At 56.2% G+C, this 25,078-nt stretch overlaps 8 protein-coding genes across 8 annotated transcripts; 5 read left to right on the forward strand and 3 right to left on the reverse strand.

Annotated features, from left to right (window-relative positions):
• Nucleotides 1-1,556: 1,556 nt before the first annotated feature.
• On the forward strand, nt 1,557-4,182 carry V2A60_001283 (universal stress protein; the record flags this gene model as incomplete). The annotated part of the gene is made up of 3 exons (XM_083252644.1): nt 1,557-2,008; nt 3,080-3,455; nt 3,520-4,182. The coding sequence occupies 3 exons, from the start codon at nt 1,557-1,559 to the stop codon at nt 4,180-4,182; spliced, it is 1,491 nt and encodes a 496-aa protein (XP_083108770.1).
• Nucleotides 4,183-6,016: 1,834 nt separating this feature from the next.
• On the forward strand, nt 6,017-7,807 carry V2A60_001284 (Abscisic acid G-protein coupled receptor-domain-containing protein; the record flags this gene model as incomplete). Its single annotated transcript, XM_083252645.1, has 1 exon — nt 6,017-7,807. The coding sequence occupies one exon, from the start codon at nt 6,017-6,019 to the stop codon at nt 7,805-7,807; it is 1,791 nt and encodes a 596-aa protein (XP_083108771.1).
• Nucleotides 7,808-8,056: 249 nt separating this feature from the next.
• Nucleotides 8,057-8,806, reverse strand: V2A60_001285 (NUDIX hydrolase domain-like protein; the record flags this gene model as incomplete). Its single annotated transcript, XM_083252646.1, has 1 exon — nt 8,057-8,806. The coding sequence occupies one exon, from the start codon at nt 8,804-8,806 to the stop codon at nt 8,057-8,059; it is 750 nt and encodes a 249-aa protein (XP_083108772.1).
• A 462-nt stretch (nt 8,807-9,268) lies between these two features.
• On the reverse strand, nt 9,269-12,153 carry V2A60_001286 (uncharacterized protein; the record flags this gene model as incomplete). Its single annotated transcript, XM_083252647.1, has 2 exons — nt 9,269-11,391; nt 11,640-12,153. 2 exons carry the CDS (start codon nt 12,151-12,153, stop codon nt 9,269-9,271), a joined length of 2,637 nt encoding a protein of 878 aa, XP_083108773.1.
• A 4,127-nt stretch (nt 12,154-16,280) lies between these two features.
• Nucleotides 16,281-17,834, forward strand: V2A60_001287 (uncharacterized protein; the record flags this gene model as incomplete). Its single annotated transcript, XM_083252648.1, has 1 exon — nt 16,281-17,834. One exon carries the CDS (start codon nt 16,281-16,283, stop codon nt 17,832-17,834), a length of 1,554 nt encoding a protein of 517 aa, XP_083108774.1.
• A 1,216-nt stretch (nt 17,835-19,050) lies between these two features.
• On the reverse strand, nt 19,051-20,540 carry V2A60_001288 (uncharacterized protein; the record flags this gene model as incomplete). Its single annotated transcript, XM_083252649.1, has 4 exons — nt 19,051-19,354; nt 19,495-19,664; nt 19,724-20,148; nt 20,207-20,540. 4 exons carry the CDS (start codon nt 20,538-20,540, stop codon nt 19,051-19,053), a joined length of 1,233 nt encoding a protein of 410 aa, XP_083108775.1.
• Nucleotides 20,541-21,066: 526 nt separating this feature from the next.
• Nucleotides 21,067-22,026, forward strand: V2A60_001289 (uncharacterized protein; the record flags this gene model as incomplete). Its single annotated transcript, XM_083252650.1, has 2 exons — nt 21,067-21,438; nt 21,568-22,026. The coding sequence occupies 2 exons, from the start codon at nt 21,067-21,069 to the stop codon at nt 22,024-22,026; spliced, it is 831 nt and encodes a 276-aa protein (XP_083108776.1).
• A 790-nt stretch (nt 22,027-22,816) lies between these two features.
• Nucleotides 22,817-24,614, forward strand: V2A60_001290 (flavin-containing monooxygenase; the record flags this gene model as incomplete). The annotated part of the gene is made up of 2 exons (XM_083252651.1): nt 22,817-22,889; nt 22,963-24,614. The coding sequence occupies 2 exons, from the start codon at nt 22,817-22,819 to the stop codon at nt 24,612-24,614; spliced, it is 1,725 nt and encodes a 574-aa protein (XP_083108777.1).
• Between the last annotated feature and the right edge of the window lie 464 nt (nt 24,615-25,078).

Raw genomic sequence — 25,078 nt, forward strand, 5'->3', positions numbered from 1 at the left:
ACTCGCCCAGTCGGCAACATACCTACCCAGAGAACAAGCACAGGACAGCCTGCCCACCTAATGACACACCACGCTGCGCTTGCTACGGCCGCCATCACTGTTCGATAACAGCGACTGAAAAGGGGACAAACAAACAGTGGTAAGAAGAGAGAAGTGAAGTGTGCAAACGCAACGTTACCAAACATACCGGCTGGCAGATCTTTCGCAGTCCATGTTGCCAGCTGCCAGCTGCCCACTACCTTAGAGGTACGATACATTTTCCTGCAGTTATTCATCTACAGTTTTGGCCAATACAACCTTCTGCATCTTCCAGACTGCTCTCCCACAACCCGCGCATCACCCCCCAGCTAGCACTGCAACCCTGTTAGGGTTTTGCACCAGCAGTCTGGGAACTGCCATTCCTAATTCTGTGAAAAAAAAAAAAGAAAAGAACAGGCTCGGGAAGGGGAAGAAGAGAAAAAGAAAACAGGCCAGCAAACAATCATTGTGCGGCCTTCCAGGCTCTCGCTATCCTCGGCCCGCCTTGACAAGGGCATACGCCTCCCTCCCCCCTCTGCGGCCCCAGCATCTGGCTGCGCCTTGGCGACAGTGCCTCGTATGTTGATTGCCTGTGTTCTTCAGCTCTATTTCTCCGGTCCATCGCCGAACGCTTGTTTTGATTTTTCTCCCTTTTACTACAGCACTTGCATGATATCTTATTTCCTCTTCCCTGCAGAGCCGTGCTCGCAGCATTTGATCGCTAACGGTTGCACACAGAGGGGCCCTGCCACCAGAGACCTATCGAAGAGCCTCGCACCACCTCGTGGCCAATACCTTGTCCCCGGGCCAGCACGGTTGCTTTCTGACCGACTCCTTTTTTTTCTTATTCCATAATAATTCTTTTTCCCTTCTGGTGCTGGCCGGAGACAATTTTTTTTCACAAGCTTGCAGCCGTTACTCCCGTCCTGACAGATTAAATACCACCCTCGCCAGGGCCAACTTCTGCTCCACGCGCTGTCGCCTGGGCACCTACGACAAGCTCGCCATTCCTGGTTATTTCCTGTACGCCCGTGTCCGTCTCTTGAATCGAAACGGCAGACATTTCGATTCCGTCGCCCATTGGTCTTGTCGCATTTTCCCCCTACTCATTCGTTTTGCTCCCCGCCACGTCGCCGAGCGGCCGCAACAGTTGTCAAGTTTCGCCTTATCTCTGTCTCACACGTCATCGCCGCTCATTGTAACCCGAGCCTTGCTTCCTAGCATTACCGTGTCTTGTTTGTTCATCTTGGACGGCTATCTCATACCAACCGCTTCTTATTCACAAACACGGACGGTCTGTGCCTTGGCGCTGTACTGCCGTGGTCGGCAATTTTGTGCCGAAAAGGTCGCTCTCGCCAACGCCATCTGCAACATTGTCTAGAACAGTTCCCGACCTTTTTGCCCCAATTGGCATCGTTCGGTTGAATTAACTTTAAGTGACCCTTATCCCTTGCTCGAAAGGCTCATCTTCAGCAACTCTTCCTTTGTCACAAAACAACACTTTCCCATTGCGCGTTTGTTCGACATCACTCGTGTTCATGTGCGGCACGATAACCCGCGACGCCAGCAACGTGACTATTTTCGCCTCGAAGCGCTCGCGCCCATCCGCCAAGATGCTCAAGATGGTGACGCCGCAGGACATTCGCAGTCCCGGGCATGACATGTCGCCCAGGGCTCGCGGCCTGCCCGATTACTTTGCCGTTGGGCCACTCAAGACGGAGCTGGCTTCGATCCAGGAGCAGGAACCGCCGTCATACCAGCTCAACGAGTCTGGCGATGGCCGGCGCGAATCGACAATTTCTTTCCAGGATGAACTACCAACTCGACGCAGCTCCAACGGTACAGATACCGGCAACGTTTCCTTGCTGGGCAGGAAGCCATCTACGTCTTCAGTCTCGTCTCGCCGGCCGAGGTATTCTTCATCGTTACACGGCCTGGAACTGCAAGAGCACGCCGCGCGAATCCGCGCGAGCTCGCCACCTCCAGAAAGGTTTGTCCACTCCCGGTCTCCTTATCTATTGATTTCCTTGTTTCCCAGAGCGGCAGGGTACCCTGGTATGCATGTTGCTACCAGTACTCTTCTTCCCCACAGTCACGCCTTTGACTTTGTTTCATTTGCAAGAAAGCACGTCCTTTTGAAGTGCGCGTTGACTAGACCCGGAAGTACGGCACGTTGATCGACGCGTCTCAGAAGGCTGAGACACGGGCATGGAGGCGCAAGTGCGTCTGCCGCTTAATCGAGATACTGGTGACAAAGTTTGTCGTCCATCTCGTGCATGATTTGAAGCAGGGTCAAAATAAAGTGTCGGGTAAGGGTGGAGATCGTGGAGCGCATACTGAGTCGCGCTGCTTCACTGGCGCAGGATATACCCGCAATGCACACAGCCTGTTCGTGACCTGCTGCCTGCCTACTACTTAGTAAGTAAGTAGAGAGGCGTAAAGCATTCTTGGCCGGTTTGGTACATTTGCAGGCGCGCGATCGTCTTGTGCACACGTGGGGAGCAAGGCGGCAAGTTTGGGAAGCCAGAGCGACAAGTGCCGTGCTGCACCGCCGCCTTGACTGCTGTCAATACGGTTGGCTTTTCTCTTCACGCATTACGGCACACTTGTTGGACTGGATTACTTCTACTGAGTGCCTTCTCCCTTGACCCAAGATGCGAACCGCATGATGGTGACGCTGCACCACTGACGGCGGGTTAAGCTTCCGCTAGCCCCACGACTGGCCCCCCTCCCAAACAGTTGACTGTGGCGACGGTGCCAGTGGCAGCGCTGGTACTAAGTACTAGCTGATTGCAGTTACCCCGCTGCTCAGACTGTACTTCGCCTCACTGCGCCCTGGAGCCACATCACCAGGCCAATGCTGTCCATTTCGCTTTCGGTTGTGCCCGCCGGCCCTGATTTCTGCTTGTCCTCGTCATCTTGCAAAGTCTGCGCCGCTCCCCTTGCTTGTCTCCGTACCACTCTACACAACTCATCCGTACTTGCGACAGACGACTTTACTTTTCATATTCTCGCAGCATTTGGGTGACATGTCATCGCTAACCGTGCCACCGCGGGACAGATTCCAGCACCATGTCGGCTTCGATAATGTGCCCAATGGAGAGGCCACCAAACACAACACGACATCGCTGACCCTCAATGTGAGGCATAAGGGCTACCAGGCCAGACGACGATCGCGCATCTTCATGGTTGGCGTGGACGAGAACTCATATTCCGATTATGCTATACAGTGGCTGCTGGACGAGCTGGTCGACGACGGCGACGAGATTGTGTGCGTGCGCGTGCTGGAGAGGGAAGTGCGCATGAACGACAAGCAATATCAGGAAGACGCGCAAAATGTCATGCAAGGGATTCTGGCCAAGAATGGGGCGAACCGTGCTGTCAGCATTGTGCTCGAATACGCGGTCGGCAAGCTGCACGCAACCTTTCAGAAACTGGTGAGTCCGGTGCACCGGCGCCGTCCCCTCCTTTCGCCCGTCACAGGCGGCTAACAGATTGTAGATTCAAATGTACCAGCCGGCCATGCTGATTGTGGGAACGCGAGGTCGCTCGCTGGGGGGCATTCAAGGCCTTGTCAACAACCGAAACTCGTTCTCAAAATACTGCCTACAATACTCGCCTGTGCCGGTAGTTGTTGTGCGACCGACGGAGAAGCGCATCAAGAAGAAGGTGAAGCGGGCCAACGACTCGAGCCGTCAGACGTACCTTGGGATGCTTTCGGCGACGCTGGGCAAACACGAGGCCGACAGCGAGACGAGCAGCACGTACGAGCTGGAGACGCAAATCTCGGCGGACGAGGAGGCTCACCAAGTGGCCAAGGTGCTGGGTCTCCCCGCCAAGTTTGACCCGACGATCAAGCCCATCAACCCCAACGACTATCTTCGAGCACGGTCACCAGCGCCGTCAGTATCGAGGGCCAGCGAGGAACCGACAAGCCCACACATGGGTGATGTGTCACCGAGCAGCGCCATGAACAGCGAGGATGACGAAGAGGAGGAAGACGGGGAATTTGAGGTTGTGTCGGGAACACAGGCGCTCAACCAGCAGCAGAAACTGGAACAACTACACAAGATGGAGGTGGGCGAAGCGCAGGCTCTCCGCCAAGGTGTGGATGTGGAAGACGACGACGACGAAGGGTCGGCAGATAACAAGGCCTCGCCGTAAAGGCAGGGGGGGAAAGTGGAAAGAAGCATGGGAAAAATGAAGTCGGGCAAAATAGGCTGTCCCAGCAGCAGACTTGTGTGGCTCTCGGGCGCAAGGGTCGAACTCTAGTCAAGGCAGAGAGACGACGAGCCGTCGCGCCAAGCACGAAGACTTGATGAAGAAGCATGGAAATGCTTCACTAGCCAGAGCGGCTGACGAGATTTACGAGGCACGGGGAGAGTGACGACTGAAAAGTCGTGCATGGTACCTGTGACGACATGTTGGTGGCTTTGGCGTCTGAAGTTGACGACGAGGGCAAAGAGAGCAAAGACTGCGAAGACGGGGACAGCGAGCCAATGTATTAATAGCACAACTACTAGCGAGTCGAAAGACATGTTGATTTTGCCACCAGATGATTATCAAGACATGTTTGCACAGAAGATGGGCCATGTGAGAAATGAAGGCCGTTGCACATGAAGAAGGGTAATGAGAAGAAGGAAAGAAGAGCCGGCAGGAGCGAAAAAGAAAGGAAAAAAGAAAAACCGGCCAAGTGTAGGCAAGGCTGTGACTGAATTCACCAGGAAGACGGTAGAATGGTTTTTTGTTAAGTGACAAGCTGCATGCGCCAGGCTACTAATGTATCAATCAAGTGGCTTGGTGATTCAGGTGAATGCAGGCTGCGAGGAAGCAAAGAGTACGGAGTATCAGTACTGAGTACTACCTATGGAAGGTATCAAGGTACGGAGTAGGTAGCGTTGACAGGCCCCAAATTTAGAAGCTTTGGTGTCCCCCGGCTCGCCCCTGCAAACAGAGTGAGACATGACTCTTTGCGGAACCATGTTTCCGATGGCTAGCGCGGGAAAAGGGCAAAAAAAAAAGGTAGAGTGGGAAAATGGATAATAAAACAGGACAATAAGGAAAAAAACTATAAAGAGAGAGCGATAGAGTTTGTCAATATTGGAAAACGGGGGGATATAATGGGCAAGGGTGCGTTGAATGCACTGCGTGAAGGCGCGGTTTCAGTACCTAAGTACTTATTGTCAATGGCATGGAAGTACCTAAGGTACTTAGGAGGGCGGACAAAGCCGAGTCAGTCCTCTCTCCGTCTCGCTGTCTCTCTCTTTTCCATTTTTTTGAGCCACCCGTTTTCAGTTTCAGACGCAAGCAAAAAAAAAAAAAGAAGAATAGAGAGAGAGATCGCCAAGACATGTCAAGCTTTGATTTGGTAGCTGATTCTTTCCCTCTTTCGAATACGTTGCCCGTCACACCATGATAAGCCGCCTTGCTCTTCTTGGTTAATGAATACGAGCATCCCAATAATGAAGAGGTGCGATACGGCGGACCCTGTCTTTTTGGGGCCCTGTTAGGCTGTTACTGGCTCTGCTACAGGCTACTGGCTCTGCTACAGGCTACTGGTACTCCGCGCCAGTACTGACTGATACCAGTATTCCAAGTATTGTCTCGACATTCCTGTGCCGGCGTCGTCATCAGTTTCCTACATTTCTTCATCACCAACACTTTCTTTCCCATTCTTTCTTTTCTTCTTCGTTGCTCTATTTCCTTCACCATTTACCATTTCTTGCACCACCACTCTTTCCCTTTTTAAACTCCCCTTTGCCCGCGAGGCTATTCTTGTACGACAAGCTCAGCGAGAGAGAGAGCGACAGCTTGCGCAAGCTCCGCTGAGCAAACAGCCACGCCACCACCACCCGTCCTGGCTTTTGGGCTTGACGACGACCTTTTTTTCTGATCCCAAACAACTACGATCAAGAGGTCCAGCTACATCACAAATCACGGCCACCCTCCCCCGAAAAAGCGCATCGATCCACGAGTCTAATATAAACGCCCCTCAATCATGTGGCCATTCTCGGGCTGCGGCGACGACGCCTGCCGCCCCCCGCCGCCCTCGTCGCCGGCCGGTCTGACGCTCGCCAACGCCGCCGCCGCGTCGCCCTTTGCCCTCGTCGCCCTCGCCGCGACGCTCGCCGCCGTCCGCCACGGCTATCCGTACCTGTCGCGCGCCGCCCGCGACGACGCCCGCGACGGCGAGGACCACGTCCTGCCCGCCCACGCGCCCGCCGCCCTGCGCCAAGTCCACGCCGAGCACGGCGCCCGGAGCCCCCGCCGCCGCCTCGTCGCCTGGACCTTTGGCGTCACCGTCGGCCTTGCTGCCGCCCTCGGCGCCCTCATCCTCGCCGAGATCCTCGACGTCGCCCCCCGCCAAGGCCGCGCACTCGCCCTCCGCCTCGTCGTCCCCGCCCTGCTGTTCCTGCTCGTCGGCCTCGTCCCCTGGCTCGAGTGCGCCTCGCTCGTCCGCGGCGCCGGCTGGTCCCTCAAACGCGCTGCTCCGAGCAGCAGCAGCAGCACCAGCACCAGCAGCCGTCGTCGCCGCCGTGTGCCCCGCTGCGCCTGGCTCATGCAGGCCTTGCTCTTTGCCTGCTGGCTGTTTGCGTTTTGGAAGCTCGGCAGCGCCGTCCCGTCGTCGGCCGTCCACGGCGGTGCGCACGGCTTGCCCTCCTCGTCCCGCCACGGATCCGCTGACCTCGCCGGCGCCGACAACAACGACGACGCTACCGAGGCACCGCTGCAGCTGCTGACGCGCGCGTGCCTGGAGCGCATCGGCGTCGTCGGCATCTCGCTCATGGGCCTGCTCGCCGGCTTCGCGTCCGTGTCCGCGCCCTGGCACACGCTGACGGCCGTCACCGACCGCCGCCGCCGCCGGCCCCTCACCGACGCCGACGTCAACCGCAAGCAGGCCGGCCTCGACGCCGCGGGCGAGATGCTGCTGACCAAGCGCCACCGACTGCAGGCGCTCGAGCGCCGCGTCGCCGACCCGCGCTTCCTCGAGGCCAAGGCCGCCACGGGCCTCATGGGCAAGATGATGGGCTCGCTCCGCGGCGGCGGCGCGCTCGCCCCCGAGGAGGCCGAGATGCGCGCTCTCCGCGTCGACATTGCCGGCCTCGAGACCATGGAGGCCGGCCTCGCCTCCAACCTCGCCCTCATGCGCGGCCGTCGCAGCGCCGACTCGCGCGCCGCCACCGCCTGCGGCCGCGTCTGCCTCGTCCCCTCGTACCTCTTCGCCTTCTACTGCGTCTACCGCGTCGCCGCCACCACCATCACCACGCTGCGCCGCGCCCGCGCCCGCGCCGGCGGGCCCCCGGCCAGCTTCTCCAGCAGCGACCCCATCAACCGCTTCCTCGGCCTGCTCGCCCTCCACTGGGACCCCAAGCTCGACCAGCTGGCCTGGGCCCGCATCATCAGCTTCGCCCTCAGTGGCGTCGTCCTCCTCGCCAGCGCCAACAGCGCCCTCCAGACGTTCCACCTCTTCGCACGCTGGGCCCCGGGCCTGCTGCGCCACGCCCAGGCCAACCTGGCCCTCGTCGTCGGCCAGGTCGCCGCCACCTACATGATCAGCGCCTCCCTGCTCCTCCGCAGCCAGCTGCCCCTCGAGGCCCGCTCCGCCGTCGGCGGCGTCCTCAAGGGCGCCCTCAGCCCCGTCTTCGTCGACGGCTGGTTCGAGGGCTGGTTCCTCACCGGCAGCGCCCTCACCGTCCTCGGCCTCTGGCTCGGCCGCAGGTTGAGCGGCGGCCGCGACGACGACTGGGACGATTACAGCAGCGAGGAGATGGGTGCCAAGAGAATGTAAGAGCATAGAGCATACACAGCGTTGCAATTTTCTTTGGGGTTTTTTTTCAATTCTTCTTTTTTCTTTGTTTTTCGTCATATCGAGTTTTCTAGGCATGAGAGACATCTGGCGTTTGAATCCATGTATATATATAAATCTATAAGAATTGCTGTCACATACAGCTCGTCTGTTGCAACAAAAAAAACAACAACTTTTCTTTTTCATCATGTCTCCCCCTCCACCCACCGGCTTCGTCTAGTCTATTCGTAACTAATTCAAGTGGCTCAATTGGCTCCCTCTTGCCATAATCTCCGCATACACGCGGAACCCGTCGAGGATCGACCGCCGCACGCCGTCACTGACAAAGTCCATGCGTCGCCTCACCGTCTCGCCCTCCCTCGGCGGCAGCTCCGCACGCCGGACCTCCTCCTCGGTGACCCAGGCGGCCTCGCCATGCTCCTCGGGCGTGAGGCGGACCTCGTCGGCGCCGCCGCCGTGGACCGTCGCCAGCACCGTCAACTTCGCCCAGAGGTTGCCCGTCTCCACAAACGTCACCGTCAGGCCGTCGGCGCCCAGGCCCAGCGCCTCGTCCTCGGGCTGGATGCCGAGCCCCGCGCGCACGCTCTCGGTGAGGCCGCCGTCGTCGTCGGCGTCCTCGGGGGACATGAGGATCGGGGCGGCCATGTGGGCGGCACGGAGCCCAGACTCCTCCCAGAGCTCGCGCGCCACGCCGTCGAGGATCGTGGCGTCGGTCCCGTCCACGCTGCCCCCCGGCACCTCCCACTTGAGCGGGTACGTGTCGGTGGCCGCTCGGCAGATGAGGAGCGCCTGCGGCGGCGACGAGGACGAGGACGAGGACGAGGACGAGGCTGCCGTCGTCGGCGCGGCGGACGGGTCGGGCCGGAATACCATGGCGGCGGCCATGACCCGCGCAATGTGCGGATTGGCGGCTATGTAGGCAGCTTTGGAGATGTTGAACCCGGCGAGGGACGCGTCGAATGTGTACTTGGGCGCGGCCATGGCTGGTTTGATTGTGCGCAAACTTTCTCCAGGAAATTCTCAGAGATGCTGGCTTGTTGGGATGGGTAGGTTGAGCCTCCAGTCGCACGAGATGGGGGCTCTGGATTTGTGCTGCCTGGAGCTGTGTTTGTTGATGAAATGCGTCATACTCGCATGAGCCCTCCGTGGTCGCTCTTCACACCGGAGTGGAGTCGGCAAGGCATCAATCAACGAGTTGCAGTCTGATCCCTTCCTCCATTCACCAGACCGATTGAGCTCAGTCATTGTCACTAATTTCATTTTCCATCCGACGGTCGAATTACAAGGACGCTTGCGTACGTAAAATTTCAAGATGACTACGTGTGCTTATATATCAACATTAGAGCCGCATCGTGTGCGCGCTCCAGATCAAAATCTCGCAAATTCGTATATACTAGATCAAAAGAATCATGTTCCGTATCCACATCCCGCCGCCGGGGCGTTTTAGACAAAAGTTCCCCTTTCCGGGCCAAAGTAGCCGCGAGAGGGAATTGGCAAGATGCCCTTGTTGCTTCCATCGACACCGGCACCACTCACCGTGTTTCCCCACCACTTGAGGGGATGCGGATGGTAACCGATGGCAAAGAACATGATGAGCGCGCTCACAGCCAGACCAGCCGTCAGGGCCGCCGAGAGGACGTAGTTGTACTTGGCCCACCAGGCGAGGCGGTGGCGCGGCAGCCAGTACATGAAGACGTACGACAGGATGAAGCCGGGCGTCTTGTAGCTCAGGTTCGACGGCGCCCAGTGCTGGATGCCCTGGATGATGAGGACCGGGTTGAGCCAGAGCAGCGAGGCCACAAAGGGAAACAGGGTGCGGTCGAGCATGGCAAAGGTGTTGGGGCGGAGCTTCCGGCGCAGGCTCTCGCGGACGCCGGGGAGGTACTTGGGGCCCAGGCCCTGGGCGAAGAGGAAGACCATGGCGATGCCGAAGCCCATGAGGAAGCACCACTTGAAGAGCGGGTAGAGCGAGCCGAACATGCGGTCGGAGCCCAGCAGACCCCACATGAGGGAGCTGGCATACATTGGGTGGCCGTCGCCCATGCAGGTAAACTGCGAGGGCTGCTTCTCGGTGCAGAGGCCGGGCACGCTGGTGAGGATAAAGTTTTGGGTGCCGACGGCGACGAAGCAGGTGATGATGATGGTGCCGATCTGGGAGCGGAAGACGGCGCGGGGCGCAATCTTGCAGTAGTGTGCCATCTTCTGGTCCTGGACGTAGTTGTCGCCGTAGCCGGCGAGGGCCCAGCTGCCGAGCGCCTGGGAGAAGAGGAAGGCGTTGGGGTTGTTGGGCAGCAGGTAGCCGGTGATGATCTGGATGAGGGCGCCGAGGCCGAGGTTGGTGCCGGTGGTGGCGGACAGGAAGGACAGCGGGACGGCGAAGACGAGGTTGATGCCGATGAGCAGGAAGACGAGCCATACGGGTATGCCGAGCGGGTATATCTCGATCCAGACGACGGAGAGGGCAATGGTGGCGGCGAGGATGGCGAGGAACCACCAGTCGGGCACCTCCTTGTACTTGCGCATCTCGCGGTTGTGCACGTCCATGGCGTCGTCGTAGTTGCCCTTGCCGTGGCGGAGGCCGCGGTAAAAGTCGACGTAGGCCTTGGACATGGTCTTCCACTGGTTGACCATGATGTAGAAGAAGTAGACGGGGTAAAAGGCAAAGTTGGCGCCGACGGTCAGCACGTAGCCGGCCGAGTAAAAGGGCAGCGAGTAGGCCTGCAGCTTGGCGCTGTCGAGCTTGTTGTCGACGACGACCTTTTTGACGTCAAAGATGGTGCCGTCGTTGGCGAAGGCGGCGGCCGAGTTGATGGGCAGGTACGCCGTGTTGTACATGTTGCTGTAGTAGATGGCGAGGATGATGAGGCCGCCGAGGATGGCGCTGACGTACATGGTGCACGTCGCGAAGAAGGGCTGCGACAGCGCCGCGTACGACGACGTGGCCACGTTCCAGTCAAAGGTGGTGACGGGGTTGAAGAGGCCGAGCCCGAGCCGCGAGCCCGTCAGGATGGCCAGCGTCAGGTTCCCGGGCGCGATCCACGTCATCCAGTTGAACGTCGACAGCGCCGTGAAGAGGTAGCCCGGGATCCAGTAGTAGACGAACATGCCGGCCGCGCACACGAAGAAGAAGCGGTACCGCGACATGGTCCACCCGTTGATGTTCTCCCGCGGCTCCGGCTTCGTCAGCGCCCGGTTCATGGCGATGATGGGCAGCAGCGTCGGCCACAGCGCCTTGACCGGGTAGACGCTGAACCGCCGCAGGTACCCCGCGAAGCCCATGCCCATCAGCTGCACGAAGAGCGTCAGCAGCAGCTGGTACCCGAAATTGACAAACTCGAGGCCGTAAAACACGGGCGAGCGCTGCACCAGGATCATCGTGTACGCGTTGGTGCTGTAGATGGCAATGTTGTACGTGATTGTGGCAAACATTTGCTCCTTGAACGTCCACGGCCCGGGGTTGAGCGAGTGTCGCGTTCCGAAGACGGTGAAGCCCCAGTCGGGGAGGACGGCTTCGAGAGTCTTTGCGCAGGGAAAGAGCAGAATTTGAATGACGGCGCTGCCGAGACCTATATATTTTCCGGGTCAGTTGCTTATTCCATGTTGCGAGAAAGTCGAAGGAATTGGAATATTGAGGCTGGCGCGCAATCGCAATTCCGCCATGATGGGTGCTGGGTGTTGGTATGGATCGTGATAGTTGGCCATGGTGGAGTCGTGGTGTTGAGGCGGCGGCGGCGGCGGTGGCGGCAACGGCGGCGCCCCGGCCCCGTGGCTCCGGAGTGGGAGGAGAACAGCGAGAAAAAAACGGCCCACTCACCAATACCAGGGAAACGACTGTTGAAAAACGTCGCCATAAAGGTTCCGATGACGGCCCATCCGATTCCGAGAAAGTAGGCGCGGATCGTCTCCACGGGCACCTTTTCGTCGTCGAGCGGGCTGGCCACGGCGCGCACGCCCGGGTACGGCGACGAGTACTTCATCATGACGGCGTCGACGCGCAGGTCGCGCTCGTACCACTCGCCGTAGACCTTGGGCCCCTCGAGGCACCTGCGCATGCGCTCGCGCATGTCGGCGGGGAAGTTCCAGTCGTCCGAGTGGAACTCGAGCGACTCCTGGATGATGGCGAGGGCCTCGTCCTCGGACATGGCGTTGATCTTGCCGCGGATGTAGTCGGCCTCGCCGTTGGGCGCCAGCCCTTCTATCATCTCGTGCGGGATCTGGTCCGCGTACGGCACCACGTTGTCGGTCGAGGCGTAGACGCCGTGCTTCTCGGCGTCGGGCGACGACAACGTCGGCGCCACGGCCTCGTGGACGGAGCCGGCCTTTGTCATGGTAGCAAGCCGCCGTTGGGCAAGGTAACGGCTCCGACTTTTTGCTTTCTTTCTTCTCGACCTTCTTTTACTCCAAAAAGAGTATTGAAAGGGGAATTGGAAACAACAAGGCTACAAGCGAAGAGGGGGAAGAAAAAGGAAAGGGGAGAAAGGGAGAGCCTCGTAGCTTGGCGGGCCCCGGCTTCTTCTTGTACATGAGAACAGAGCCCGTTGGCTCACCACTACTCGCTGCCGGCCTCGTAGCACAAAAAGGCAGGCGAGCGGGGAGCTGTTGAAGCTAAAATGGTGAACTGGGTGGGAGGACATGACCCCCGTCCGTTCGTTCGGGGGCAAGGAAGGGGGGGCACGCTACGGAATACCTGCATTTTATTACTTCCTTCACCCTGTATCCCCACTCGGTCGTTCGCCGTCGGGGTGTGGCGGACATGGGAGGATGAGGAGAAACCATGCAATATCGCATGAGCCGTTATGGAGGAGGCTGATGAGAGTAATAGTAGCGGGTTGTTGTTGTTGACGCACCAATCTGCAGGCCACATACATTGCACCCACGGGTGAGACATCCGCGTGCCAGTCGGCGGCATGGCCCGCCGAGAACGGACGGCCTGCAAAAGAGATCAGTTTCAAAACATGACTTGTTTTGTAGGACGGGCTTCTTCTCCAGAGCCTCTCTCCCCGCAAAGGTCACCACCCACCTGGCAGGGGTCGTCAGCTCCCGCCTGATGCAACCTATACTGAGTAGACACATCCGAGATCCTGGCCAGCGACCTACATTATGGAACGCGTTTGTCTGCAGTTCGAATTGGTATCTGCCGTGGCCTCACTGATTCGTGTCCATCAGTAAATTAACACTCCTTCGGTCCATTTACTTCGCCAGCCGAGGGGAGAAACAGCTCATATGTGTGGGGGAAGCTTTTCCGCGATCGAGACCCTGTCATGCGACTAATAGAAAACCCTCCTACTCTCCTCCCCCATGCTTTGCCCCCCCCCAACTTCCAAGCTGGCACCATTCCTAACAAGGAAGCTGGAGAGAGCTGTGTTAGCGCGGGTCGCGGACTAGGGGTGGGCAGACTTTCACCAAGTACAGCACCGTGGCTGATATTCGCCCATGTCTTTTTATTTTCTTTTCTTTTAAACTTTTGCGGTATTGGAGAAGGAGGGGAATCCATGACTTCTCCTGCTGTTGCGAGCTAGCCTGCCCATTTCGGTTTGCTATTACGGGTTACTTTCTCGTATCGTGGTGGGTGGAAGAGTATCGGTCGGGCTGCGTGACATGCTGCAGCAACATTGCGTTTTCCAACACGGATTACCGAGTAGTCATCGGTTAGAGAAGGCTGGTAGTCGCCGGCTACCCATTTTCCCAACGCCTTCATCGTTGAAATAAACTCTTTCCCTCCTCCTCTTCGTGTCTTCTCTCCCAGTAGCTAGAGCCGACTTGTCCAAGTTGCCAAGAAAGAGCTACTAGTATTGCCCTCCACGATGCCGTGGCTCTGGGCAAAAAGCCATCGACTCGGCTCGATCCGTACTTGTTCCAGCTCTCCCAAGACCTGTTTAAATCCATTCGTCAAACTCTCTCGTCCCCAGCACGGCGGCGGCCCAGAACGCCCCTCCTCTTCACCCGCCGCACGCCTCGGCGCCACCAATCAATGACTCCATAAATTTTCCTTGGCTTGTTCGTCACGCAGACCAAATTTTCTTTTTGCCTCCGAGTTTGGCCCGGCAATTTAACACGGGTGAGATGAACTATCGGGCCACCAGCTTGCCGGGTCAAGAGTTGCAAGGAGGGGCGCGTAGACGGAGCGCTCCAGCTGGTGATTCGGGCCTCAACCCCAATTGCCGTTGACCGCCACGGGAACTTTTTAGGGAGTTTTCAGCGGTTTTCGTCCGACGATCTCAATTGTCCTGCATCGTACATGCCGCATCACCATTGTCCGAGGCCCTTGCCAGACGACGCTACTGGCCCACTACCATACCGACCGGACTTACATGCGCCGCTAACTCCAAGTACGAATGCCAAATATCTACTTTGCTGTGCTCACGTTCGCAAAGAAGGCTCTCGGAGTGCTTCCAACTCGATATTTGGCACTTTTGATGATGCATATCTGGCCTCGTTGAGTATTACGCTAGCTAGCCAACCCTTCTCTTGCAGGACGTACCGATGAAGACACGAGGGCGAATGAGAATGTGTCTTGATTAAAGACATAAAAGGCCAATGATCGCATCGCTTTTCTTTTGGAGACTTTTTAATTCACCTCTATCTAGTAAATCCATACCGGCGCCAACGACTCGGGTACACCTATTAGTAAGGTTGCAAGCACATGATGAAATAGACACCATTCTGGATGTATGAGCGCCTTACACGACAACTGTCTTGGTAAGGCTGAAGAAGTAAGATTGATCCCTGGCATCAAAATTAAACCCATCAAATGTGGATCCTGTAGAAAAATAACCCTCACTGGCTCTACTCCCGCTGCTCGCCAAACAGGTGAGAACTTTGCTATCTCGTCAATTGATTGGAGAGACACAGTTGCTCGTATTCTCTGCAGCTCCTTCTCAGAGAGAGCGTCGGTAAGAGAGACCTTGGTGAGTTTCAATGAAGCCTCATTCAATGTTTCATAGCATTTCAATTTAGATTTTCCATCTTCCTTAAGAGATTGATCACTGGCAAAAGTGCTTTGCAGCATCCAAACTTGACGCAAATGTCTGTTCCCACACTTCACTTACCCTGTTCATTGCCCCTTTTGGGCGACGAATACCGAGATGCTAGAGCTCCGTTATGGAAGCAGATGGCCACCTGCCGCGTCTCTTTCTGAAGACAGTTGGTTTCGGAGGTACTGATCGTTGACACGCCGAAATCTTATAGTCGTTTGGTCCTCGCATGCTGCGGCCAGGGCTTGAAGGTCATCAGGCGTGAAAGAGACCACGCAGGTGCCGATTTTTTTTCCGTGAGCGCGTAAATGTATTCTGTGAAGGGCTCAAGGGTTTCAACTTCGTTGTCATCAATCATAGAACCATTGTTAGACGTGGACAGCTAGCCCTCGGTGTCGCGTACCAAGCAAGAAGTCGGGGTAATGGCGCACTGACAGGAAGGTCTGGCGGCACATGTTAAAAGTGATTTTGTCGTCAACCTGCACTTTGCATTGTCTGCCACCTGTTGTTGCTGTTATCGGCTCCGACGGAAAGATCTTGGGCTTAATGGCGCTGACTTGGGTGACTGTTTTCACGTTTGTCAGAGAGAAACCAGCTTGGAGCCGAGTAGATGAGCATTTCCACGGCAGAGTCATGAATGTACATCGAAGCATAACATAATCAGTGTTTAGGCATTTACCGGTAGCAATTCACCTATGGTGTATACCACCTCTTACATCAGTCTAGGCCGGCCTGCCGAACAATGATGCGGGCCTGCCAGAATGAAAATGGAGGTTCATTTATAAGCACGAAGTTGGCAGTAGAATCTATGTGCTGCTGTCTAGTAAGCCTGCGAGAATAGCATAGGCAAATACGCTTGCGCATGAGAGGTCGACGTATGGTACTAGTATTGCAGTCGTTATTATAATCTGAATAGGGATACGGCATAAAGAAATAATGTACAGAACAAGTAAAAAAGAAGAAAAAGGAAACGAAAGCAGGCTAGTATAATAAGCATACGTCGAAAACGTTTGGAAGCGACAAATGGTGACGCGGGTACGGGCCGAGGTCACTGGCTCGCCAACTGCTTCAACTACTCATCCTCCTCCAATTTTGCCTCAAATACCTGTCCAAGATTATCGCCAAATTCGAAAAATGCATAGCACGCCATGGGAATCCGTCACCATACTTTTTGTGCGGCTTGCACCTTTCCTCTCAGCTGCCCCTGGCGCTCGCACACAAGTCATGTAGGTAATGATGGCGTCACTGCCGGATGCCAGAAACGGCTTGGTCTGGAATCCAAGCAAGGTCCCGCCAGCCCAGCACCTTGAACCGTCCGACCGTTTGTGTTGGGCAGTCTACGTCATTGAAGCTACCGATTTTCTCCGTTTGTATTCTCATAAATAGAGCTTGCCAAGCTTCCCGCGTGCCAATTATATTTGTACCATCCACCACCTCTTCCCCATCACTTCCATCAATTCCATCACCACCAATTCGTCACAATGCTCTCCTCTACTCGGTCTACTGTCCCGCGCGCTCTGCGCTGCAGGTCGGCTCAAGTTTCCAGACAGGGCCCGCGACAGATCCGCCTCCAATCGACTTCGACATCGCCCGCTTCACAATCTCACTTGGCGTCTGGCATTGCCGGTGGTGTCATTGGCGCCGTCCTCTTCTACGGCATCTACAGCTTCACGCCGGCGGGACGCACCGCCAGCACAATCAACAAAGCTGCAGTCGAGGCCAACAAGCAGTACAAGGCAGCCGCCGCCAAGCTGCAGCAGGCCACGCCCGAGCCCGACCAGGCCATCAGCTACATCAAGGACCTGGCCTACTCATATGTAGCATGGGTCCCCGGCGGCCGCGGCTTCGTCGACGCTGCCTTCAAGGACGTCGAGGTCGTGCAGCAGAAGCACAAGGAAGAGGTCAACAAGATCATCAATGACGGCTACAAGCAGTTCCAGGAGCTGTCCAAGTCCGGTCTGAGCATGCAGACAGCAACAAAGGCCTACGAGACACTTGCCGACATTGCCAAGAAGATTGCCGACCTCTCCGCCGACGCCCTCTCCGACATTGTAGACAACCACCCGCAGATCAAGGAGAAGCTCGGCGGCAACATTGACAAGCTCAAGTCGCTCGGCGACCAGTACGGGCCGGACGCCAAGAAGCAGGTCGACGAGACGTGGCGCCAGGTAAAGGACATCTTCGCCGGCGGCCTGAGCGCGGCCAACATTGCCAAGGCCAAGGAGCTCATCGACGATAAAGTCAACCAGGTGCAGAAGCTGGGCGACGAGGCCTGGAGCAAGAGCCTCGAAGCGGCCAAACCCTACCTCGACAAGAGCCCCAAGGTCAAGGAGCTCATTGAGAAGAACGCCGACGCGCTCAAGCAGGGCAACCTCAAGGAGCTGTTCGACAAGGCAAAGGCGGCCGTCGACTCTGGCGATCTCGGCGACCTGGAAAAGCACGTCAGAGGCGCGGCCGACAAGGCCCGCCCCAAGGGGAAGGAGGTGGCCGGCGAACGGGGCCTGGACAAGTACTTCAAGCAGCTGCCCGAGGGGGGCGAGATCCTGTCCAAGCTGCAGCAGATTCGCGAGATTGCGAGCGACCACAAAAAGGACGGCGAGAAGCTCCTGAATGAGACGGTCGACGAGCTTAAGCAGTTGCTGGAGAAGAAGGCCAATGAGGCGCAAGAAATTGTCGACTCGGCTAAGAAGGATGCTACTAAAGATGGTAAAGAGAGCAAGGACAGCAAAGACAGCAAAGACAGCAAGGACAGCAAGGACAACAAGGACAACAAGGACAACAAGGACAACAAGGACAACAAGGACAACAAGGACAACAAGGACAACAAGGACAACAAGGACAACAAGGACAACAAGGACAACAAGGACAACAAGGACAACAAGGACAACAAGGACAACAAGGACAACAAGGACAACAAGGACAACAAGGACAACAAGGACAACAAGGACAACAAGGACAACAAGGACAACAAGGACAGCAAAGACAGTGACAAGGGTGCTGAAAAAGAAGGCAGCAAGGACGGCAAGAAGAAATGAGTAAATAGAAGATATTAATACGCATTAGTAAATACAGCATACATTGTAATCCGCATCATTCAACGGTCACCATGCATGCTGAGGACAGTCTCTGCCGCCACAAGGCTGTCCTCTGCGGTCTCTCGCATTTTACATGGTACACACTGCGTTCACTGACTGCAGTCTACTTTGAACCTTTCTTCTTTCATCCTGTTTTGCAAGACGTATCCCACTGCTGCTTCAGTGGACCCAGACTGGCACATTGAGTCACCTTGTGATGAAATTTGGTTCAGAGTCTGAGACATCTAGTATACGACGGATTTCGACACAATTAGACAAAGACTCAAAATCATCACTTACAGTAATATCCACCAGTGTCTTATTATTTACACAGCTATTGCTCAGGGGGAACACCTGTGAGGATCCCAGTTGTTACTTGGACGATGCAGCTTCTTACACCATCAGTCTATAAGAGCCACACGTGGGGATGACCAAGAACACGCCGCTTCTATACTGTCATAAAAATCAGTGCAAACGCCTCATTGTCTTATTACGAACTGGCTTGACAGACTGCTGGCATTGATTCATTTCTCGTCCTCGTTTGAGCTGGGCATGTGATGCCATGCCAAGTACACTAAAAGGAAAGCCTCGGCGTCCCTCGAGAGACTACCGAGCTTCTCAGGCCTGCGCCAATAGCAGTTATTCGATTAGAACCAAGCATTTTCAAAAGGAATATGCAATGATGGTGGCTTATCAGCCGAACCACCGACGCCACCGGCCGGCTATGGTGTTGGTGCGCTACCCGGTTGTCGAGGGAGGAACCTAGCCGACCTTTGGTCCCCGTACCGCATCGCGATCTACATGCAGGGATCAGGGAGATTATGCACCCCAATGCGATGGAGTATCTTGGCAAAAAGTATGTTCCGCGTTTGACCCCAAATCGGAATTCCCCAGAGCCAGGGTACGACGCTTGGTGTCGAGTGGATGTGATATCGGGTGCATTACCTGGCGGGCGTCAGGGAGTGACTGTCGGCAGTCTGCGCTCTTGGTGGCCAATCATTGGGCTATTACTTCCAGGTGGAATTTAGTCAAGTGATACGGGGGCTCTTCTTCCCAGGTGGAATTTGGTCAAGTGATACGGCACATTCAAGAGACATGCAGGCAGAGCACTACCATCAGATTGCGGAACGCGCTGCAATAGAGACCAAGCTGGCTATGAAGCGCCTCCCCTACACTACTACTCCTTGCTCATCCGTGCTCGAAACTGGAACATTTCGTTTGAGGGAACCTTCTTGCGATTTCGCAGCTTGTCCGCCGTCTCCGTCCCGAGCACCGGCACCCGGTACTCTACGACGGCGCTCTCCGGCGCACCGGCGACGGGGTACGGGAAGGGCAGGTATTCCGGCATGAGGCCGAGCTGGCGCAGCGTGGTCCCCTGATCCCAGGCGATGTGCTCGTGGTATAGCCTGTCGCCTCGGAAGTTGACCACTGCGACGAACGGGATCTCTGCCTTGCGGTGCGTGGGAGGCACGCCGGGAAGCCTTCATTCTGACCGTCAGCGGTTCATGTTTTCAAATGCCCTGGCCTCCAACACACACACACACACACACACACACACACACACACACACAAAAGCCGACAGAAGATGCGCGGGGCGGGAAAAGAATAATAGCAGACTTACAACCAGTCAATTTCGCGGTCATGTGTAAATTTAAAGATGAATTCGTCAATCACGCGGTCGATGCCGATGGTCCGACTTATAAGCTCGAGGCTCGTGTCCGCCGAGTTGTTGAAGATGAAGTTGTGGCGGTAAAAGTCTGTGAGCTTCAGCCTTCCGATGCCTCCCGTTACCTGTACACGTGGTAAGCTTGAAATTCGTTTGCATCTCGTGTAGGCGCTGCTATGCGTACGGTCGGCACATGATTCACGTATGGCTCCTGCACCATGGTGCTCATGGTGTGCTCTACCGATCGGTCGGCAAATTCGTAATACGTGTGCTCTTCCCAGATACTCTCTAGGTCAAAGTCTGGCCCGCCCGTCTTTGGCTTCAGAAATTGCAGACTTCGCGAGTGTGCGACAGAGTCTGACGAGTAGTCAAAATCAGCGTGGCCGGGACAAAACCACCGCTCCGCCGTGATGTTTGGATATCGATATTCCTTGGCTGCGCCCGGGCTTCTGCCTTCCTCGATCACGCCAGTAATATGCCTGAGCGATGGGACTCTGATGGTTGAGAGTCTCTCGGGATTTTGGTCATCCACATATATGACAGCTGCGGATAAGCCGGCGAGTTGATCCAGCACCGCGGCGGTCAAGTTCCACAGGGACGAAGAGTAGCCTGATGAATGCGTAAGTCACCTCGAAAGCACTGCTGACTGTGGCCTCTCGCCACTTACATACTACGCCAACGTTGCCTTTCGGTTGGCAAGTGTCGCTTTTCTCCAGCGCGTCCATGGCCACAGAGAACACCTGATCAGCATTGGATGTCTCGATTGCAGCAGCAGAAATTTGAACCACCGTGTATCCTTCTTCCGCCCATTTGAGCACCGGAGTCGGCGCATCGTCCCGATGTGTCACTTTTTCGTCGTACTCGTGCACGGTTGTGAGAATAATGAGGCCCGGGCCAAATCCGCGCCTCGTCAACGGCGGCTGTAAAGAGATGCCCAACGTCAATTTCTGAAGTTGGGCCGAGGGTAGCGGCGCAGGCGGTTTGCTAATGTCAGCATACATTGTTACTCGGGACCTTGGTTGCTCGTGTACGAGAGCAGCAAGAAGTTTGGGACTATGCTTCGACAATTATTCATCACCATCACCGACTCCGGGTCGCGGCACGACGCTGTCGGCAATGTCCTTCTTTCCGAGGCCGTGCTGTCTTGCGCAACCGCTTTCCATGTCGACTTGCAACATGACAAATAGGAAGTCTGGCAGCAGAGATAACAACCGGAACCAAGAACTGGGGTGTGGGGGGCGGGGTAGATGCTCGAACTAATGGTTCCGACCCGACAGCATGAAGCTGACGTGGCTGATTGACTTTCGTTAGTGGCGGATCGATTGGCATCAAGTGTGTGTGGACCAGCCGCGAACCATGACCCGCCACGATGGGGGTTGTTTCGAGGTTATAACTATCCGACAAGCCTTGCGCAACCGACGGTAGGGTAGTCCAGAGTTATTTGGTATCGAAAAGGGCGCCGTCTACTCTATTCATAGCATCCCGTTCCTGTTATTGGTCAAACCTTTTTGTTGACTTGCGACCGCCATGTCCTACTCCATCAGCAATGTCCGCCCCCGGTTCGAGCTCACCGGCCGCACGTACGTCGTCACGGGCGGCGCGCAAGGCATCGGTTTCGCCCTGTCGCGAGCCATTTGCGAGATGGGCGGCAACGTTGCCGTCTGGGACATCCAGACCAAGCCCGTGGACGAGTTTGACACGCTGAGCTCGCGGTTCGGCGCCAAGACGCTCTACATTCAGACCGACGTCACCAAGCAGGAGAGCCTGGAGTCTGCCTTTCAAAAGACTCTGGATGAGTTCAAAACCATTGACGGCTGTGTTCCTGCGGCGGGCATCGCCATCGACAAGCCCTTTATCGAGCAAACCTGGGATGAATTTAATCGCATACAAGAGATCAATGTACGATGATGCGAACCCCCCCCCCTGCCTTTTTTTTCTTTTTTTTTTGGTGCCATGTTTCGCCGAAAGAAAAATTGCCTTGGTGCGCTACTTAACTATTTTGTCCAACTTCTCATCCTTGTACCACAGGTCCGCGGTACATTCTTCACCGTGCAGTTGGTCGCCAAGGAGCTGATCAAGCAGAAGAAGCCCGGCAGCATCCTCCTCATCGCGAGCCAGTCGGCGCACGTTGCCCTGCCGGGGTACCGCATGGCCGCGTACAACGCCTCCAAGGGCGGCGTCATGATGCTCGCCAAGGTGCTCGGCGTCGAGCTGGCGCCGCACGGCATCCGCGTCAACACAATCTCCCCGGGCTTCGTCGACTCGGAGATGACCAGGAGCGTGCGCGAGGCCAAGAGCGTGCGGCGCGAGGGCGAGCAGATGTGGCTCGCGCCGCCGAACCAGCGCCTCAGCCAGCAGGACGACCTCACGGGCGCGGCCATCTACCTGCTCAGCGACGCCTCGATACACACCACAGCGGCCGACATTGCCATCACGGGCGGGCTGCATGCTGGGACCATTGATGGCCTGATCTCGTACGAAAATTGAGGGTTTTTTTTTCTCGGATAATATGATGGATGTATCGTCAATTTTCACTGATACCATCCATCGGGATTCTTGCAACAAACCTTCAGTGGCGTGATCTGTGACGTTCCCCTCACTATCCTAGACACCGAAGCGGGCCAATACTGCATATCGGTCGCAGAGCCCGTCCAAACTGTCTCTCTCATCTGCCGGTTTCCACCTCCGAGCCCCGGTCAAAACTCAGCTATTAAACCTGATAGTGGTAGTGGCTGAAGATAGCGCGCGCCATTGACGGCGCTATCATAGGTCAATGGCTTAGCTGAAATACGTTTTTGTTACTTAGCCGACACGGCTCCAAAATAGTTCCATAGTAGCATTGTGACATGTCTAGTCTGTAATCTGCGAGAACCCGGCTCCCAATCAGTGATTTTCACATGCACAACTCTCACCGCCCTGCTCGCCGGGGCCGTATCCGAAACACGTCGGTATTGATTCGGCTGTTACCCCAGTCTTTGACTATGCGGATACGGAAATCTTGCCTGAATCTTGCTTGCTTGCTTGCTATCGTTGTCCACGGCGGGAAAGGCACGAGATAGGCGAGTGGAAGCATGCTCGCGCTCGAACCACGTTGCGGGGGGAAGGATCGCCACTAACTAGTCTAATATATACGTTACAGAACTATCCCCATATCATGTTCGGGGAATAATAAATACCTGTCTCCGCACGTGGACCCTTCATCTGTTGTCTCCTAATTTCGTCTGAAGAATCCTTGCCAAAAGTGTTACTCTCTCGACAATTCCCTCGCAAGCTGAGGATGTCGCAAACACCATTGACCACACAGTTTGACAGCATGCGCGAATCTTATGACATTGTAGTGGTGGGTGCCGGTAAGAGCTGACAGCGATGCAAGTTGAGGATGGGGTCAAGTGCAGGTTCATGCTAACGTGTACGCTTCTTCAGGCTGGTACGGCCTGGCAGCCGCCAAAGCCGCCTCTCAATTGATGCCAGACGAAACTCTAGCCGTTCTGGAAAGCGCCGAAAGCTGCGGCGGCACCTGGTCCAAAAACCGTCTGTACCCTGGTCTCAAGTCGAACAATATGCTAGGGACGTATGAATATCCCGACTTTCCAATGTCGGAGGAGCGATACGGCGTGCCGCCCAACACCCACATTCCCGGCTGCGTGTTGAACCAGTATCTGACCGACTTTGCTCGCCACTTTGGTTTTCTCGACAAGATCCAGCTCAACACCAAGGTGGAGGTCGTCGAGCCCGACGGTGACGCTTGGAAGCTAATTGTCACCGGCCCGAACGGAAAGGAACGCACAATCGCCGCCAGGAAGCTGATCCTGGCCACGGGTCTCACCTCAACGCCCAACATGCCGACATACAAGGGCAGCCAGGATCTCGGTGTTCCGCTGTTCCACGCCAAGGATTTTTGCGCGGAAGCCCCCAACCTTGGGGAGATCAAGAGTGCTGTTGTCGTGGGCGGCGCCAAGTCGGCGTACGACGTCGCCTACGCCATGGTGCAGGACGGCGCGACGGTGGACCTCGTTATCCGTGACAATGGCCACGGTCCCGTATGGATTGCGCCGTCGCGCGTCACACCCTTCAAGGCGCGCCTCGATCAGCTATTGTTGATTCGGTGGATGACGTGGATGGCGCCGTGCCCGTGGGGCGGCGAAGACGGCTTCGGCGGCGTGCGCGGCTTCCTCCATGGCACGGCGCTCGGTCGCCTCCTCGTAGACCTCTTCTGGAAGGTCCTCTCTGCGGACGTTATCGGCGCGAACGGCTATAACGCTCACCCCGAGGTCGGAAAGCTCAAGCCCTGGCACTCAGCGTTTTGGATCGGCAGCGGCCTCAGCATTCTTAACTACCCGACGTCGTTCTTTGACCTGGTCAAGGACGGGCGCATCCGGGTGCACATTGGACAGATTGACCACATGGAGCACAAGACGGTGGTGTTGGCGGACGGCGCCAGGCTACAGGCGGACGTCGTCGTCTGCTCTACCGGCTGGAAGAAGGAGTCGCCCATTCGTTTCGAGAATCTCGGACCGCACAAGTTCGGACTAGACGTGTCCGACGCAGAGTTGGCCAAGCTCAACGTCAAGGCAGATAGGAATGTGCTCACTCTGTTCCCGCGCCTCAAGAACCAGCCCAAATTGCTGTTTACGCCTCCGGATGGCGAGCCGCTCCGTCTGTACCGGTTCATGGTCCCCTCGAGCCACGTCTTTACCCGCAATATTGCCTTTGCGGGGGCCATCTCCAGTATCAACACGTCCGTCTGCGCCGCCGCCCAGGGCCACTGGATAGCCGCGTTCCTGTCCAACAGGCTCGATCGCCTGCCCAGTACGAGCGAAGAGGTCTTGGACGAGATTATGCTTCACACACAGTGGGGAAAGTGGCGCTACCCGTGCGGATACGGCGCGAGCCTGCCCGACTTCGTGTTCGAGGGCTTGCCGTATGTAGACATGTTATTGAGGGACATGAACTTGAAGAACAACCGAAAGAATAGTTTGTTTGCGGAACTAACGACGCCGTATCTTCCAAGGGACTTCGGTGGACTGGTGGAAGAGTGGAGAGTGTCTCATGATCTCGATTCCATGACGGCTTAAATCGTTCGGGAAGCGAGAACCGTTGACGGGTATGAGCTGTAATGCGACGGTCTTGTTATAGGCATTGTTTCCAAGGCAGAATTGCAAGCTTTCGGTAAATCAGAGCCTACACAGCTTCCTCTGACGATTATCGAATGTTTCGTTGCGTAATGATTGCGTATTTCTCGCGTTTCCGGACGTGCTGGTGGTTTCATGGAATAAGGATGCGGTCGGCCTATTTGTCAGCTTTTGCAGTACCAGAGGATGCCAGATATAATCATGTAAGATAAATCCAAGCGTGTATTGGCCCTATGAATGATTTGATTCCAGTATCAATGAATGTGTCAATTGTCAATTGTCGAATGTCTACTACCGTGGCGCAAGCACCGGATATGGGGGGGATGTCTTATGCTTCGTGTGCCGACAAGGGCGCGGTTTCGTAGCTGGCAGCTTCTGGTGAGGCAGAATTTCACTCATACAAGGTG

Source organism: Cordyceps javanica, chromosome 1 (assembly GCF_051103115.1).
Source record: "Cordyceps javanica chromosome 1, complete sequence".
NCBI lineage: Eukaryota > Fungi > Ascomycota > Sordariomycetes > Hypocreales > Cordycipitaceae > Cordyceps > Cordyceps javanica.